Source organism: Seriola dumerili, unplaced genomic scaffold, assembly GCF_002260705.1.
Source record: "Seriola dumerili isolate Sdu_G_001 unplaced genomic scaffold, Sdu_1.0 BDQW01000073.1, whole genome shotgun sequence".
Classification (NCBI taxonomy): Eukaryota; Metazoa; Chordata; class Actinopteri; order Carangiformes; family Carangidae; genus Seriola; species Seriola dumerili.
This window is the reverse complement of record NW_019174328.1, coordinates 1,253,260-1,265,523: the sequence shown is the minus strand read 5'-3', so window position 1 is coordinate 1,265,523 and position 12,264 is coordinate 1,253,260. Positions and strand designations below refer to the sequence as shown.

The 12,264-nt window shown below is 40.3% G+C and overlaps 1 protein-coding gene across 1 annotated transcript in view; it reads left to right on the top strand.

Moving 5' to 3' along the window:
• LOC111220678 (regulating synaptic membrane exocytosis protein 1-like) overlaps positions 1-12,264 on the top strand; it is a 105,457-nt gene that overhangs the window by 84,603 nt on the left and 8,590 nt on the right. Inside the window, exon 20 of the mRNA XM_022743851.1 lies at positions 10,769-10,878. Within this exon, the coding sequence (XP_022599572.1) occupies positions 10,769-10,878 (110 nt within the window). The remainder of the gene's footprint in view (positions 1-10,768; positions 10,879-12,264) is intronic.

The window sequence follows — 12,264 nt, the reverse complement described above, 5'->3', positions numbered from 1 at the left end:
TTGAAAAGACTAGAAGACTAAAGACTAAGAAGAGAGTGAGTTTTATGGATACGTTTCTGACACACTTCATGGGAGCTGTAGTTCTCCGAATGCTAAAAATAAATAGTTCACTAACTTAATCAAAACCACAAAGGTTTTAACATCAGCCAGTGCTGTAGTGCTGTAGTGTAGCTGCATTGAGTTACAGAAGCTAATGGAACCGAGGCTAGCTGGGATGTGACGTCATGACTTCAGCTCTTTATTTCTGCTGTTGCAGTTGTAAACAGAACACAGTGCTGTGGTTGATGAAGTCATCCAAAACTGACCCAGAGTGGTTTAATTAGTTTTTTTTCAGCAGTGTAACATTTAGCTTCAGCCCACTGTTGGTGCACCCTGGTAGTCGTAGTTAACTTCTACCCTGAAGTTTTTATGTACCTTTGAATTTTCATCAAAGAAAGACATTTTCTGACACAGGCCGTTCATCTTTTGTACTAATGGTGTTAATGCGCTTCATGCTGATCTACTCTATGTCACTAATCCAACTATGATTCCTTTAGATAGTTTTACAAATTAAAAGGATAGGGACTTTCACTTCTGGAACCAGGGGTGCCCAACATACTGTAGCTCCTCCCACTTTGAAATTCTGCTTGATATTTAAGTTCAAACCCTGACCACTTTCACACCTCTGTAAGGTGGGCGTGGCTATCGGACTGTCTGGTACTGTCTGGCCTTTCACATGCTGTTGGACAATCTGACAAGCACTTTGTTTAAAGCATACTGAGGCCTTTAGACATTTTGTGCTGTCATTATGATTTTTCTCAACAAATGGAGAAGCAAATAATCATTTTGTTGTAGTTAAATTTTATTGATATTACATTTAGGATATCTGCAAAGCTGTACATATTTATAGTATAGACTGAGTCACACAACCTTTGAGTCTTCAGAGGACATCTCTTAATGTGAGTATTTTCCACAGCAGCAGAGGCTTCACAGATTAGTTTTGATCTCAGCTTTCTTTCTTTTATTTTGTTTCATTTGCAAATGCATGCTGATTTTTTGAAATCTTCGTCTTGTGACTAGCTCCACGCTGCCTGCATGTCGAAAGATGAGCTCTGTCACGGGATCGCAAGTAGTCATGGCAACACGCCATTCCATCACACACCGTGTTGTGATGTTCACAGATGAGGTGACAGTTAGGTAAGACACGCACACACATGCATACGGATTATTATTATGATTAACGAGTAAACATGTGAGTGTAAGCTTCCCAGGCTGGGAGAAAAGTGCAGAGAGCACTCCATCCTTTGCCATGAGTCTATAATACTCCATCTCCATGACAACCATAACAATTTATACACTCCCATTCTTACACCAGCCAGTCAGTCATAATTCAGTTCAGCAGTTCAGACTAGCATCATGATTTTGGGAATCTAACCAGACTTTCTTTTATAATGTTTTTTTCTGTTTGTCCATTGTTTTTTCTCTTTGTGTTTGTTTCTGTCCTCTCCTCCTGTCTCTTCTTCCTCTCCTCCTCCTCTTCCTCCATTGGATGGCATGTTGTGCTGTGGTGCCTCTAGTGATCTCCAGCCTTCTCTGGACAGGGTTAGGAGTGCTAGCGCCAACTGTCTGACTCCAGACAATCATGCCCCCTCACCAGAGACTGAAAGGTACCAGCCTCTGTACCCACCTGTACCTCCCCCTGCAGTCCTCCTGCAGTTTCTTGCTCTCAACCTTTCCTGGTTGTTGTAGTTTTCTTTCCCCTCTGAATGGTCCCACACAGGCTGATGATTAAGCTTCCCCCTCCTCACTCTACTCACCCCCCTGCTGTACACTACTCTTCCAATCTGCGGTTCCACCTAGCAGCTCCTGTGCTTTGCCACTATCCTCAAGTTGTGTGTGAAAGTGCAACAATTTTTCAATATTGCAAAATTCAATGACATCTTCAACATGTCATTGATGTTTTAGACACTAGAGATGTTCCGATTTACGTTTTTTACTGTACACCATGGTGAAACATTCTGATGGTAACAATACACACATTGCTGTATTATTTTTATAAACCACAAGAGAGCACTGTAGCTGTAGCTAATCTGCCAAAGGCTTGTAAGAGCCCAATGTAATTGTGCCGCAGTCCATCGCTATCATGATGAAACATTCTGCCTTTTTAACACCCAGCTAACTCAAAATTTTAAAAGTCTTACAGAGATGTGCATTAGATCATACACTATTACTTTGAAAGAATTAAAGAAAATCCTGCACATTAAGATTTTATTAATAAATTTTACCCATAACACCCAGCAGGGACCCAAAAAAAAGTAATTACAAGTGATCAACAGTGTGCAGAATTCATTGGTTCTTTCACAACTATTAACACAAAGAAATCAGAACAGGTATGATCACATCTTCAGTAGCATAGAATCAATTCAACCAGTCTTTCTTAAACTTGTTTTTGTTTGTGCACACCTTACCAAAAGCTCTTTATTACCCAACATCCTTTATCCTGCTTAGCTTCACACAATCCAGTCCTCAGCACAACTACATTTTTAAAAATTATTTGCCGGCTTCACTTCTCAGTAATATTAGCATAACCATTTCCAGTCTCACCAAAATAAGTTTATTAAGTTTATGAGATCAGCTTTCTTGATCAACCTTTACCACCACAATGTAAAAAATAACCTTGACGGTTAGGTTCGGCTTTACGTACAGTGGCGAGAAAAAATAACCATTTGGAATTACCTGAATTTATGTCTTAAAACATGGTGAGATCCTCATCTAAGTTACAATCACAAACAAACAATTTGAACTAATAACACACAAATCATTGTGTTGTTCTTGTCCATACTGAAGACCATTCAAACATTCACAGTGGAGGTGAACCTCTTGGCTCATGGCATTAACAAAAGCTGGAGTCAGGAGTATCAAACCTGGAGTCCAATCAATGTAGCAAAATTGAAGGTGTGGGTTAGAGACACTTTCACTTATAAAAAACACTCAAACGTTTTGAGTTGCTATTCACAAGAAACATCTGCTGATGTGAACCACGCAATAAATATTTTTTGGACATTTTATGCGTTTATTGGATAGAGACAGTGACGACAGACAGGAAATATTGGGAAGAGAGTAAGGGAATGACATACAGCAAATGGTCCAGCCGGCTGGGAATCAAACCGGAGACTTGTGGCTCAGGGCATTTGGAATGCGCCCTAACAATTCAGCCATCAGTCTACAGTCAGACAAACTGTTTATGAATGGAGATGATTTAGTTCTGTGGCTAATCTCCCTAGAGGTGGGCGCCCAGCTAAGATGACTCCAAAGGCTCATCAGTTCAGTAACAAAGAACCTCAGAGTAACAGCTAAAGGCTTAAAGGATCATTGGAGCTGGTTAGCGTCTCTGCTCATGAGTCTATCATACATATGTTGCATGATGTCCATGGCAAGACACCATGGAGGATGTCACTGCTCTGTAAAAAACCTCACTATGTGCCTGAAGCTGGCTAAAGAGCGCCTTCACAGTCCACAGTACTACTGGGAAAATATTTTATGGACTGATGGAACTAAAGATGAATTGTTTGTAAGTAACATTCAGTACTACCAAAATGAAAACATGGCGGGGGGATTGGGGGCTGCTATATCGGCCCTGGTCCTGGACAGCCCGCCCTCATCAAGGGGGAAATCAATACCCAATTTTAACAAGGTATCTTACAGGACAATGTAAGGGTGGCTTTCCACCTGCTGATCCTCACTAGAAGTTGGGTGATGCAGCAGAACAATGACCCTTAACATCAAAGTAAATGTACTTCACAATGACTTCCAACAAAAATACATCTTTTTGAGTAGCCCAGACTCGTAAGATTGCAATTGTTTGTGTGCTATTAGCTTAAGCACATTGAGTTTGCCTAAACTTGTAACTGAGATGAAGATCAGATCACATTTTATGAACAATGAATGCAGAAAACCAGGTCATTCCAAAGGGTTCATTTACTTCTTCTTGCCACTGTATACATTGCTGTAATTATTCATGTGGTCCATACTGGCCATAAAGTGATACCTCCATGGTGTGATGACACTGTAAACCATGGGCATCAGAATCCACAGTCCTTGATCCATTCAGTGGGCATATGGAAGTCACATGTACTGTAGGTTTACTTGTGGTGTTTTGTTCTGGCAACAAATCTGCAACTATGTGACTGCCGGGGCATTGTTGAGTGTTTCTAGCTCAGGAAAACACAAAAAGGGACTTTGTTAGCCACATACAGTATGTCCCTCAGGAGTTGGTGGAGACCAAAACAGAGCTAAAGCTAGTGTTGCTTTGTGTCTGTCGATGTGGAAATGTACAACAGTTTGCTACCAAGTTCACCACATCAACTTTATATGAAAAAAAAAAAAAATTATATGTCAATGGTGTGTTTACAGTTTGTTTCACTGCACCCAAGTGGTCAATAAATACCTGATGGCAGGCCAAATGTGCATGCCTAATAACAGAATAGCATGGCTTCTGATTTTCTAATGGCTTGCTGGTTTGGTCATATGGGTGATATATTCTGTATGTGTACACATAGAAAATCTTTGTCACATTCCCTGCCCCGGAGACGTCCGGCAAGTCCCAGGATTCTTATTCAACATGCTTCCCCTGAAGATGACAGGTATCCTTTTGTGGACCCCCCACTGTTCCCACACCACTTCCTCCTAGAGCTTGACTAGTGCCTTAAAATCTGACGCCATTACTGTAAAACCTTGTTTTTCATAAGTTTTTTGTTGAATTATGAGAGGAGAAAGACTTTTTCTGTAAGGCAATGTATCCCCAATTCCCTAGTTTTTTCTGTAATGTAAGGAAACACATTCTCTCAAACCTGACTGAAACACTCCTGGTTCTGTTAGGTCTTATTGGGTTCAGGCAAATGTCAAGCTCTACTTTGTATTTGCAGCTAACACTAATCTCTTTACAGAGTTCTGATATCTTTGTGAATAGCTGGTAGTGAGCTTGCAACTTAAACTTTTCCAACTCTCTATTCTGATAGAGGTGTAGTGTGTGACTTTATCTTGTATCATATAAAACAGGTTTTAAACATTTTCTAGCGCCTTCAAATAAATAGTTCAACATTTTGGGAAATATATAAGTGTATATTATACACTCACAAAGCACTTTATTAGGAACATTCATATACAAGCTTACTCATGCAACTATCCAATCAGCCAAACGTGTGGCAGCAGTGCAGCACATAAAATCCTGTAGTGAGCAGAAAAGCATCTCAGAGTGAACAACACGTCCAACCTTGAGGTGGGTGAGCTACAACAGCAGAAGAACACGTCGGGTTGCGGTTCTGCCAGCCAAGAATAGAAATCTGAGGCACAGGCTCAACAACACTAGACAGTTGAACACTGGAAAAAACATAGCTTGGTCTGACGAATCTGGATTCGGTAGGGTCAGAATTGGTGCCAAAAGCATGAATCCATGGACTTAACCTGCTTTGTGTCAACAGTCCAGGCTGGTGGTGGTGGTGTGATGGTGTGAGGAATGTTTTCTTCTTAATACCAGTACCAATCATGGTCTGAATGTCTCAGTCTCTCTGAGTATTATTGCTGACCATGTTCAACCCTTCATGACCACAGTTCACCATCTTCTAATGGCTCCTTCCAGCAGGATCATGCTCAATGTCACAAACTGGTTTCATCAACATGACAGTGAGTTCAGTGAACTTCAGTGACCCCCTCCCCAGTCTCAAGACCTGAATCCAGTAGAACAGTTTGGGATGTGGTAGAACAGGAGATTGGCAGCATGAACGAGCAGCTGACATATCTGCAGAAATGATGTGATGCAGTCATGTGAACATGGAGCAGAGTCTCAAAGGAAAGTTTTAACATCATGAGGCTGTTTTCAGAACAAAGGGAGGAACTACCCAGTATTTGTATGGTGTTTTTAATAAAGGGCTTGGTGAGTGTTACAGCCATGAGACTGTTATTTTAGCATAAAGATTTGACACAAGGTAAAAGCAAACCTGGCTCTGTCCAAAGGTATGGATTAACAAACCATGTGACATGTTAACTAATGAGCTTTCAAGGTGCAGGGAGGCTAATTTTGTTACCTGAAACAAGCCAGGTTAGCTGTTTCTCCCATATTTCAAGTCTTTATGCTAGGCTATGCTAATGTCTTCTGGCTGTAGCTTCATATTTAACAGGTATGAGTGATATCAGTCCTCTCATCAAGAAACCAAGAAAGCGTATTTCCCAAAATGTTCAACTTGCTTCTAATTTAAATTATAATTTACTTGAAACCAACCGCAGGGTTTCACTTCATTTCTTAATAAATACAAGATGGAATCATAAGCTATCCATGGCACTTTTTGCACTTTGGCTCCCTGTTGTAAACTGTGTGGTGATGAATGAGCTGGACACAGTGAGAGTGAATGTAATACACAATGAAGAACCTGTCAAGTTCTACTTTGTTTCATAATTTGTCACTCACATTGTGTGAACGGTTGCTTGTGGCTTTTAATGTGTGGGTGGTGTTGTTTCTGGTTTATAGTTTGATGCTAAGAGTTTTAGCCACAGTCTTTGGTCGTGGTTGTTGTTGCAATTTTTGTCCTGTTGCTTTTCTTCCTCCTTCCTTCCTGGTTTTTAGTGGTCAGTTTGTGCTCTTGTGAACTTTTGGTAGTTTGTATTGGTTATGGTGTGAAATCCTGCTTCCTGCAGTCTTTCCAAGTGTACTTTGTGTTCAGGGAATTTGCATCTGCAGCTTCTGTGTGCTCACCTTCTCCTCTCAGTCTTTGATAAGTCTCTTTTTTCAAGGCTTAGTACTGAGCAATGACTAAGAATTTTAAATCTTAAGTGTGACTATATGTGTGTGTGTGTGTGCGCGCGTGTCTGTGTGTGTGTGTGTGTGTATGTGTGTCTGGTGATGCATGTATCATCTTTGTCATCTTCATGTCCGTGAATGGAGAATATGGATGCTACTTCCCACCCAAGAGACTTTAATTCACCTCAGTACAAAGAAGAGGTACACACGCACTTACGTGCACACACACACAGGCTCACTTACAGATGAAGCATGATTATGTGACACCCCTTATTCATATCACCGTCATACCATGCATCACAGCATGCCTTCTATTCCCTGTTTTCCAGATCATAAACTTATAAGGCCACTGACAGCCCCCTGGCAGAGTCAGATTCCTCTAAATCTAAATGATTTATCCTCCATCGTGCTCTCTTCCATCCTATCATCCACCCATTCATCTTTTTTTTTTCCTGTTCTATGTTGCTCACTTTGCCCATCCACCATTCTCCAGACAGCCTCGGACCCTGGAAACTCCTGAATGTCAGACTCTTGGCAGGAAGCTCTCTGACAGTGGCAGGTAAGGCATGTACTGTAGGCCAGCACATGTCGAATGGTGGCGTGTGAGCTCACTGACAGGATGAGCTTGAAATTACGTAACCAGACAATCATGCTTTTAATTGTCTATCACTTAAAGCTTCTCAAATCCAGTCACCGGTTTGCAGAAGAAGCCTTCTCATTTTGGAGTTAGTATTAGATTATCGGAGGTTTTCTGGCCTTTTACATAGACACAGAATAAATCATGGACCTTGTTTGATTTGAAAAGTAAATGTAAACTACATTAATTGTTAGTAACTGGAAATTGGTCGAGACTTTGAATAGGTTTATGGACATTTAGTGCTTAGCTTGATAAATTCAGTCAAATTATGATAATAAGTGTAGCTGAGTTTGATGATGTTGTTAGATATCTCCTCGGTCCTCTATAAATGCACATTCTTTTGTGTGGAGGTGAACTGATTGTATGACTCTGCTATCATCCACTGACCTGCAGTCACATTATAGTACATAAGCTTTATAAAACTGACATGATATCGAGCACACATTCAAAATGGATTTTTAAGTGCTCCTTGTGGACCTTGAAGGCAACAAAAGAATTCTGTCCATTACGTACATGATGTTTTAATCTTTTATCCTAGAAGTATGTTAATATATCATTTGGTTGGAAATGGTTGGATGTTCAGATATTGGTCCTTCAATAAGCCTTTTAAAGTAGCTCAAGCCATTTTCACATTTTTACACATTGTGAACTTTAAAGGTCCCATATTGTATAAAGGTAGATGTCCATGTCTTTTTTGATTATACGGCAGGTCTAGGTTTTGTATTAATTGTGAAAGTAATTGTTAGATTGTAAAAGTATCAAAGCCTCAGTCCACAGAGAAATGCACACAGCCTGTATTCAGAAACTGAGCCTTAAAACCAGCCGTCAGGACTTCTGGAACTTTGTGATGTCACTAACTATACAGTCACTGCCAACAGCCATGCCCCAAGAGCCTCTCTTCTGATTGGCTCACCAACCTGTTGTTACTAGAGCTCCAGAGAGAAGCCTGAGAGAGGAGATGTTAAACTTCATTGAGATGGTTTTTGGTTCTTAAAACCACAAATACTGTATATCTTCTTATGGATCAACACTTCAAATGAAACACAGGAGAAGTATAAAATATGGGACCTTTGATGTATGATTCATGATTCATTTTACACTTTTTGGATTACCTTTTATTTTCTTATTTATTTGTTTATTTTCTTTCTTCTTTCTGTTGCTTTTTTTCCTCGACCCCATCTTTCTTACCCCTCTTGTTCTTGCACGCTGCTGCTCACACATTGTGTTGCTTTGGCTTTGGGTTTGTATGAAACTTCATATGACTGCGCATTTGTGTGTGTATGCACTAGAATCAAGCCCACCTCCATATTAAGGGGCTCCAGAGGAAAGAAGGCCCCACGTCAGGTCCTTGGTAAGGGGATTCCCTTTGAATCATTGCCCCCTCTGTGACCCAGAGACACAGAGGCAGATCCCCTTCATTTCCTGTAGATACTGTCGAACACGGCTGCTCTTTCACTCCTACATATTTTTGTCAGTTTGTGTGCGAGTGTGTTTGTGCCACAACACAGCCTCCGTTGCTGCTGCTCCTCTGTGTTTGTGTATGTACTGTTCAGTATATGTGTTTTGTGGACATTTAAAGGTCATCGTTTATCAGTGTAATTTTGTAATTTTCTCGGTGTATGTGAGTGTTGTGTTCAGATTCTTTGTGTTAAATGCCTGTTTTGCATATATCAGCCCGTCTGGGCAATCTTCAGTCAGTATCTTAAAATGTTTAATGGGCTAATTTGTAAAACACAAGGGTAAAGAGATTAGTAATTACTACATTTGGCACCAGTCATTGTATTCTCTTGTCCTGCTATGAGTCGATGGCCAGGAAAATAACAATTAGGGCTGGGCGATATGGCCTATAAATAATAATAATAATATTTATAATAATATAATAATAATATTTTTAGGTCATAGCGTGATACACAATATATATCTCGATATTTTGAAATCTCCACAAAGCACTTTATAAATGTGCGATTAAACCTTTTGATGCATAAATCCCATCAGTATGACGATTCTTATCCCCGCAACATTTGTCTGTATTGAAACCCTCATGTTTACTGTTTATTCATTAGCGGTTTCGATTGGAACAATTTTAAATTTGCATGCACAAAGGTGGGACAACCAAGTTGGAAACTCTAAGCAACAAAAAAAAGTGCATCAACAAGAATCACAGAGACAAACGTTTAACCCAGTCCTGTTTCTTTTCTGGACCAGTTCGTTCACCTCCATCTTCAATTACCATTTCTGAACACGTATAAACCAAGCGGTAACCTCAACACTGAAGTGCCGAAAACATGCAGTTCCTCGAATGACCACTAGAGGCTCCAACAGTGAGTCAATCCCCATAGACTCCCATGTTAAAATGTCAAACCTTAGAGCAGAAATAAACATGTTTACAGCCTGATATAAAAAACTGTTTTGGTCTCTAGAGCTAATTTCCCCCTTCAGGACAACTGTTTATATAACTCACCTGTTTACATTTTATTAAGGCTTAAATGTATGCATAATTGCGTGGTCACCTTGAGTGACAGGTGGGTAAGTGTATGTTTGACACAATCCAGCATGCAACTCCACACATGCCCCTCCTTTTTTATCCATTTTTGGATCCATGTGGAGTTAGGGGCGGAGTCAGGCACTGCCAAGATTGCTCTGAGCTTCAGCAAACCTACGGGTGATGTCACAGAGGCTCCGTCCATCTTTATTTACATGTATGGTATAAAATGACTTTTTTCGCTCTCTCCACACACACACCTCACATATATCACACACTCTTTTGTGAGAGTGGATCCGAGTGAATGAATGTCTGCAGAAATGGTTGTACTGGTGCTTTAAAGGCCCTCACCTTCTCTCTGTGTTCCTCCTCTAAATCTTGATTTACTCTTTTTTTGGCAACAGGATCCCTGACTTTCAAACCCTGAACAAGCTGCACTTTGCTTAACTCTGTGAATGTGTTGTTGCCACTGATTTTTCACCAAAATATTGTTGCTGTTCTTTCATTTCCACAACTGATGCTTTTTACTGCAGCCGCATTCTGTTAATTCATTTCTTTAATGCAGCTTTATGTTTGATGTTACTCATCTTAAGACGAGATATGAAGCGACACCAGGTTCCACTTTTTCTTTGCCTTCAGATGAATCTCAACCACTTGTAATGTCAAAACTTTGTTGTGTGAAAACTGGCCAGTCAGAGCCCGGTGCTGCAGTGCACACCCGCGACCATAAACATATTGACTTTAATGTTGTTTTCTCTCCTTTTTATTCCCATTCTTTTCATCCTTGATTATTATTATTTTATTTTTTTTCATTCTTCTTCTTCTTTCCTCTCTCCTCTTCAACCCTCTGCTTCACTTTCATGTTATTTCGTGTTAGGGGCCACCTCCAAGGTGGTGCGTCTCTTTCCTCCTCAGTGACGTCCTCCTCAGCCCGCAGAGTGAGGCAACTCCCACAGCTTCCCCCCAAGAGCAGCACTGTAGAACAAGGTACAGTATATGTTGATGATTATTGTGTGTGTGTGTGTGTGTGTGTGTGTGTGTCTGCAGAACCGAATCATGCTTGAAAATGTTGCAGTCTTAGAGAGGCATATTTAATACTAGTATCCACCATAATGAGCCAGTAAGTGAGATACTGAACTCCCAGGCTTGAGGCAAAGGTACCTGGCATCCATAAAGACATCACAGGTGCAATTAGAGATGTTTCCTTCTGATTCCAATACCTGAACTTTGTGTATTTTATAACAGCTGTAGACTACTAATCCTGTGTGGATGTGATATGATTGCTGTCATTGTATGGTATGGCTCAGGTTAAACCCTTTGTAAACTCTGAATAGATGCATGAACGCCATAGAATCTCTCTCATATCATCTAATTGTCACAGAAAAATAAATAAATATAGGAATAAATGACATTTCCTACAGTTGTCTGAACACCAGTGCCACCTCTGGAAATGAAAGCCTAAAGCTCTAGCCTAAAGCCTAGCACGTTACACATCAGTTATTCTTCGCTGCTCTAAAACAGTAGTTTCCAGTGGCTGCACAGCGCAACTCCCTCTGTAGGTTACTGTTTAAGTTTGCGAAGAATTGATTTCCAGGAAAACTGCTGCTTTATTCAAGTGTGAAACTATAAAGTTTATTAATAAATCAAGGGGTATCAGATTAGTGCATAGACTAGCACTACTCGCCGATACCTGATAAAGTATTCTAGGCGGTATCAGAGGCGTTTCCGATACTAATATCGGTATCCGGACAACAGTGTTGATGCTCTGTACCTGGACTGATGCAGTGCCATCTAGACAGACATTCTCAGTACACTTAGTGCTCATGTCAAACTCCCATGCCCAAGTCTTCAGACTACACATGTTTTACCATGTGAATCATTCTCTGATATTTACAGTTGTGGTGAGGGAAGCAGGAGGATGACCAATCAGATCAGTGGAAACCCCCTTTAAATTAGAAATTTATACTTTGTACATTATCCACAGGGGAAATCTAAAGCCTGAACATGTACCTTACCAAAGGGTGCTTTGGCTGCTTGAAGGATTAAACCTAGCAAACTGGCCATTAACTCACCATTCCTCAACACTTGAGCTGTAGAACTAGGGCTGGGCGATAATTCAGTATTATTCATTTATCACCTTTGAGCATAATTATACGTTTATGACCTTATCATGTTATCTTTCTACAAATGCATATCATCTTTTCTCCAAATGAATGAACAAAATTAGTGAATAGTTTATTCTCTTGTGAAGCACTACATCAGAACACTGATCTGAACATCACTTATATTTATTTTTTAAACATAATTTTGTCACTTCCTGTGTGACACCAGTGCCCCCAGACCAAACCACTGGCAGGATGGGAATGTAATTCT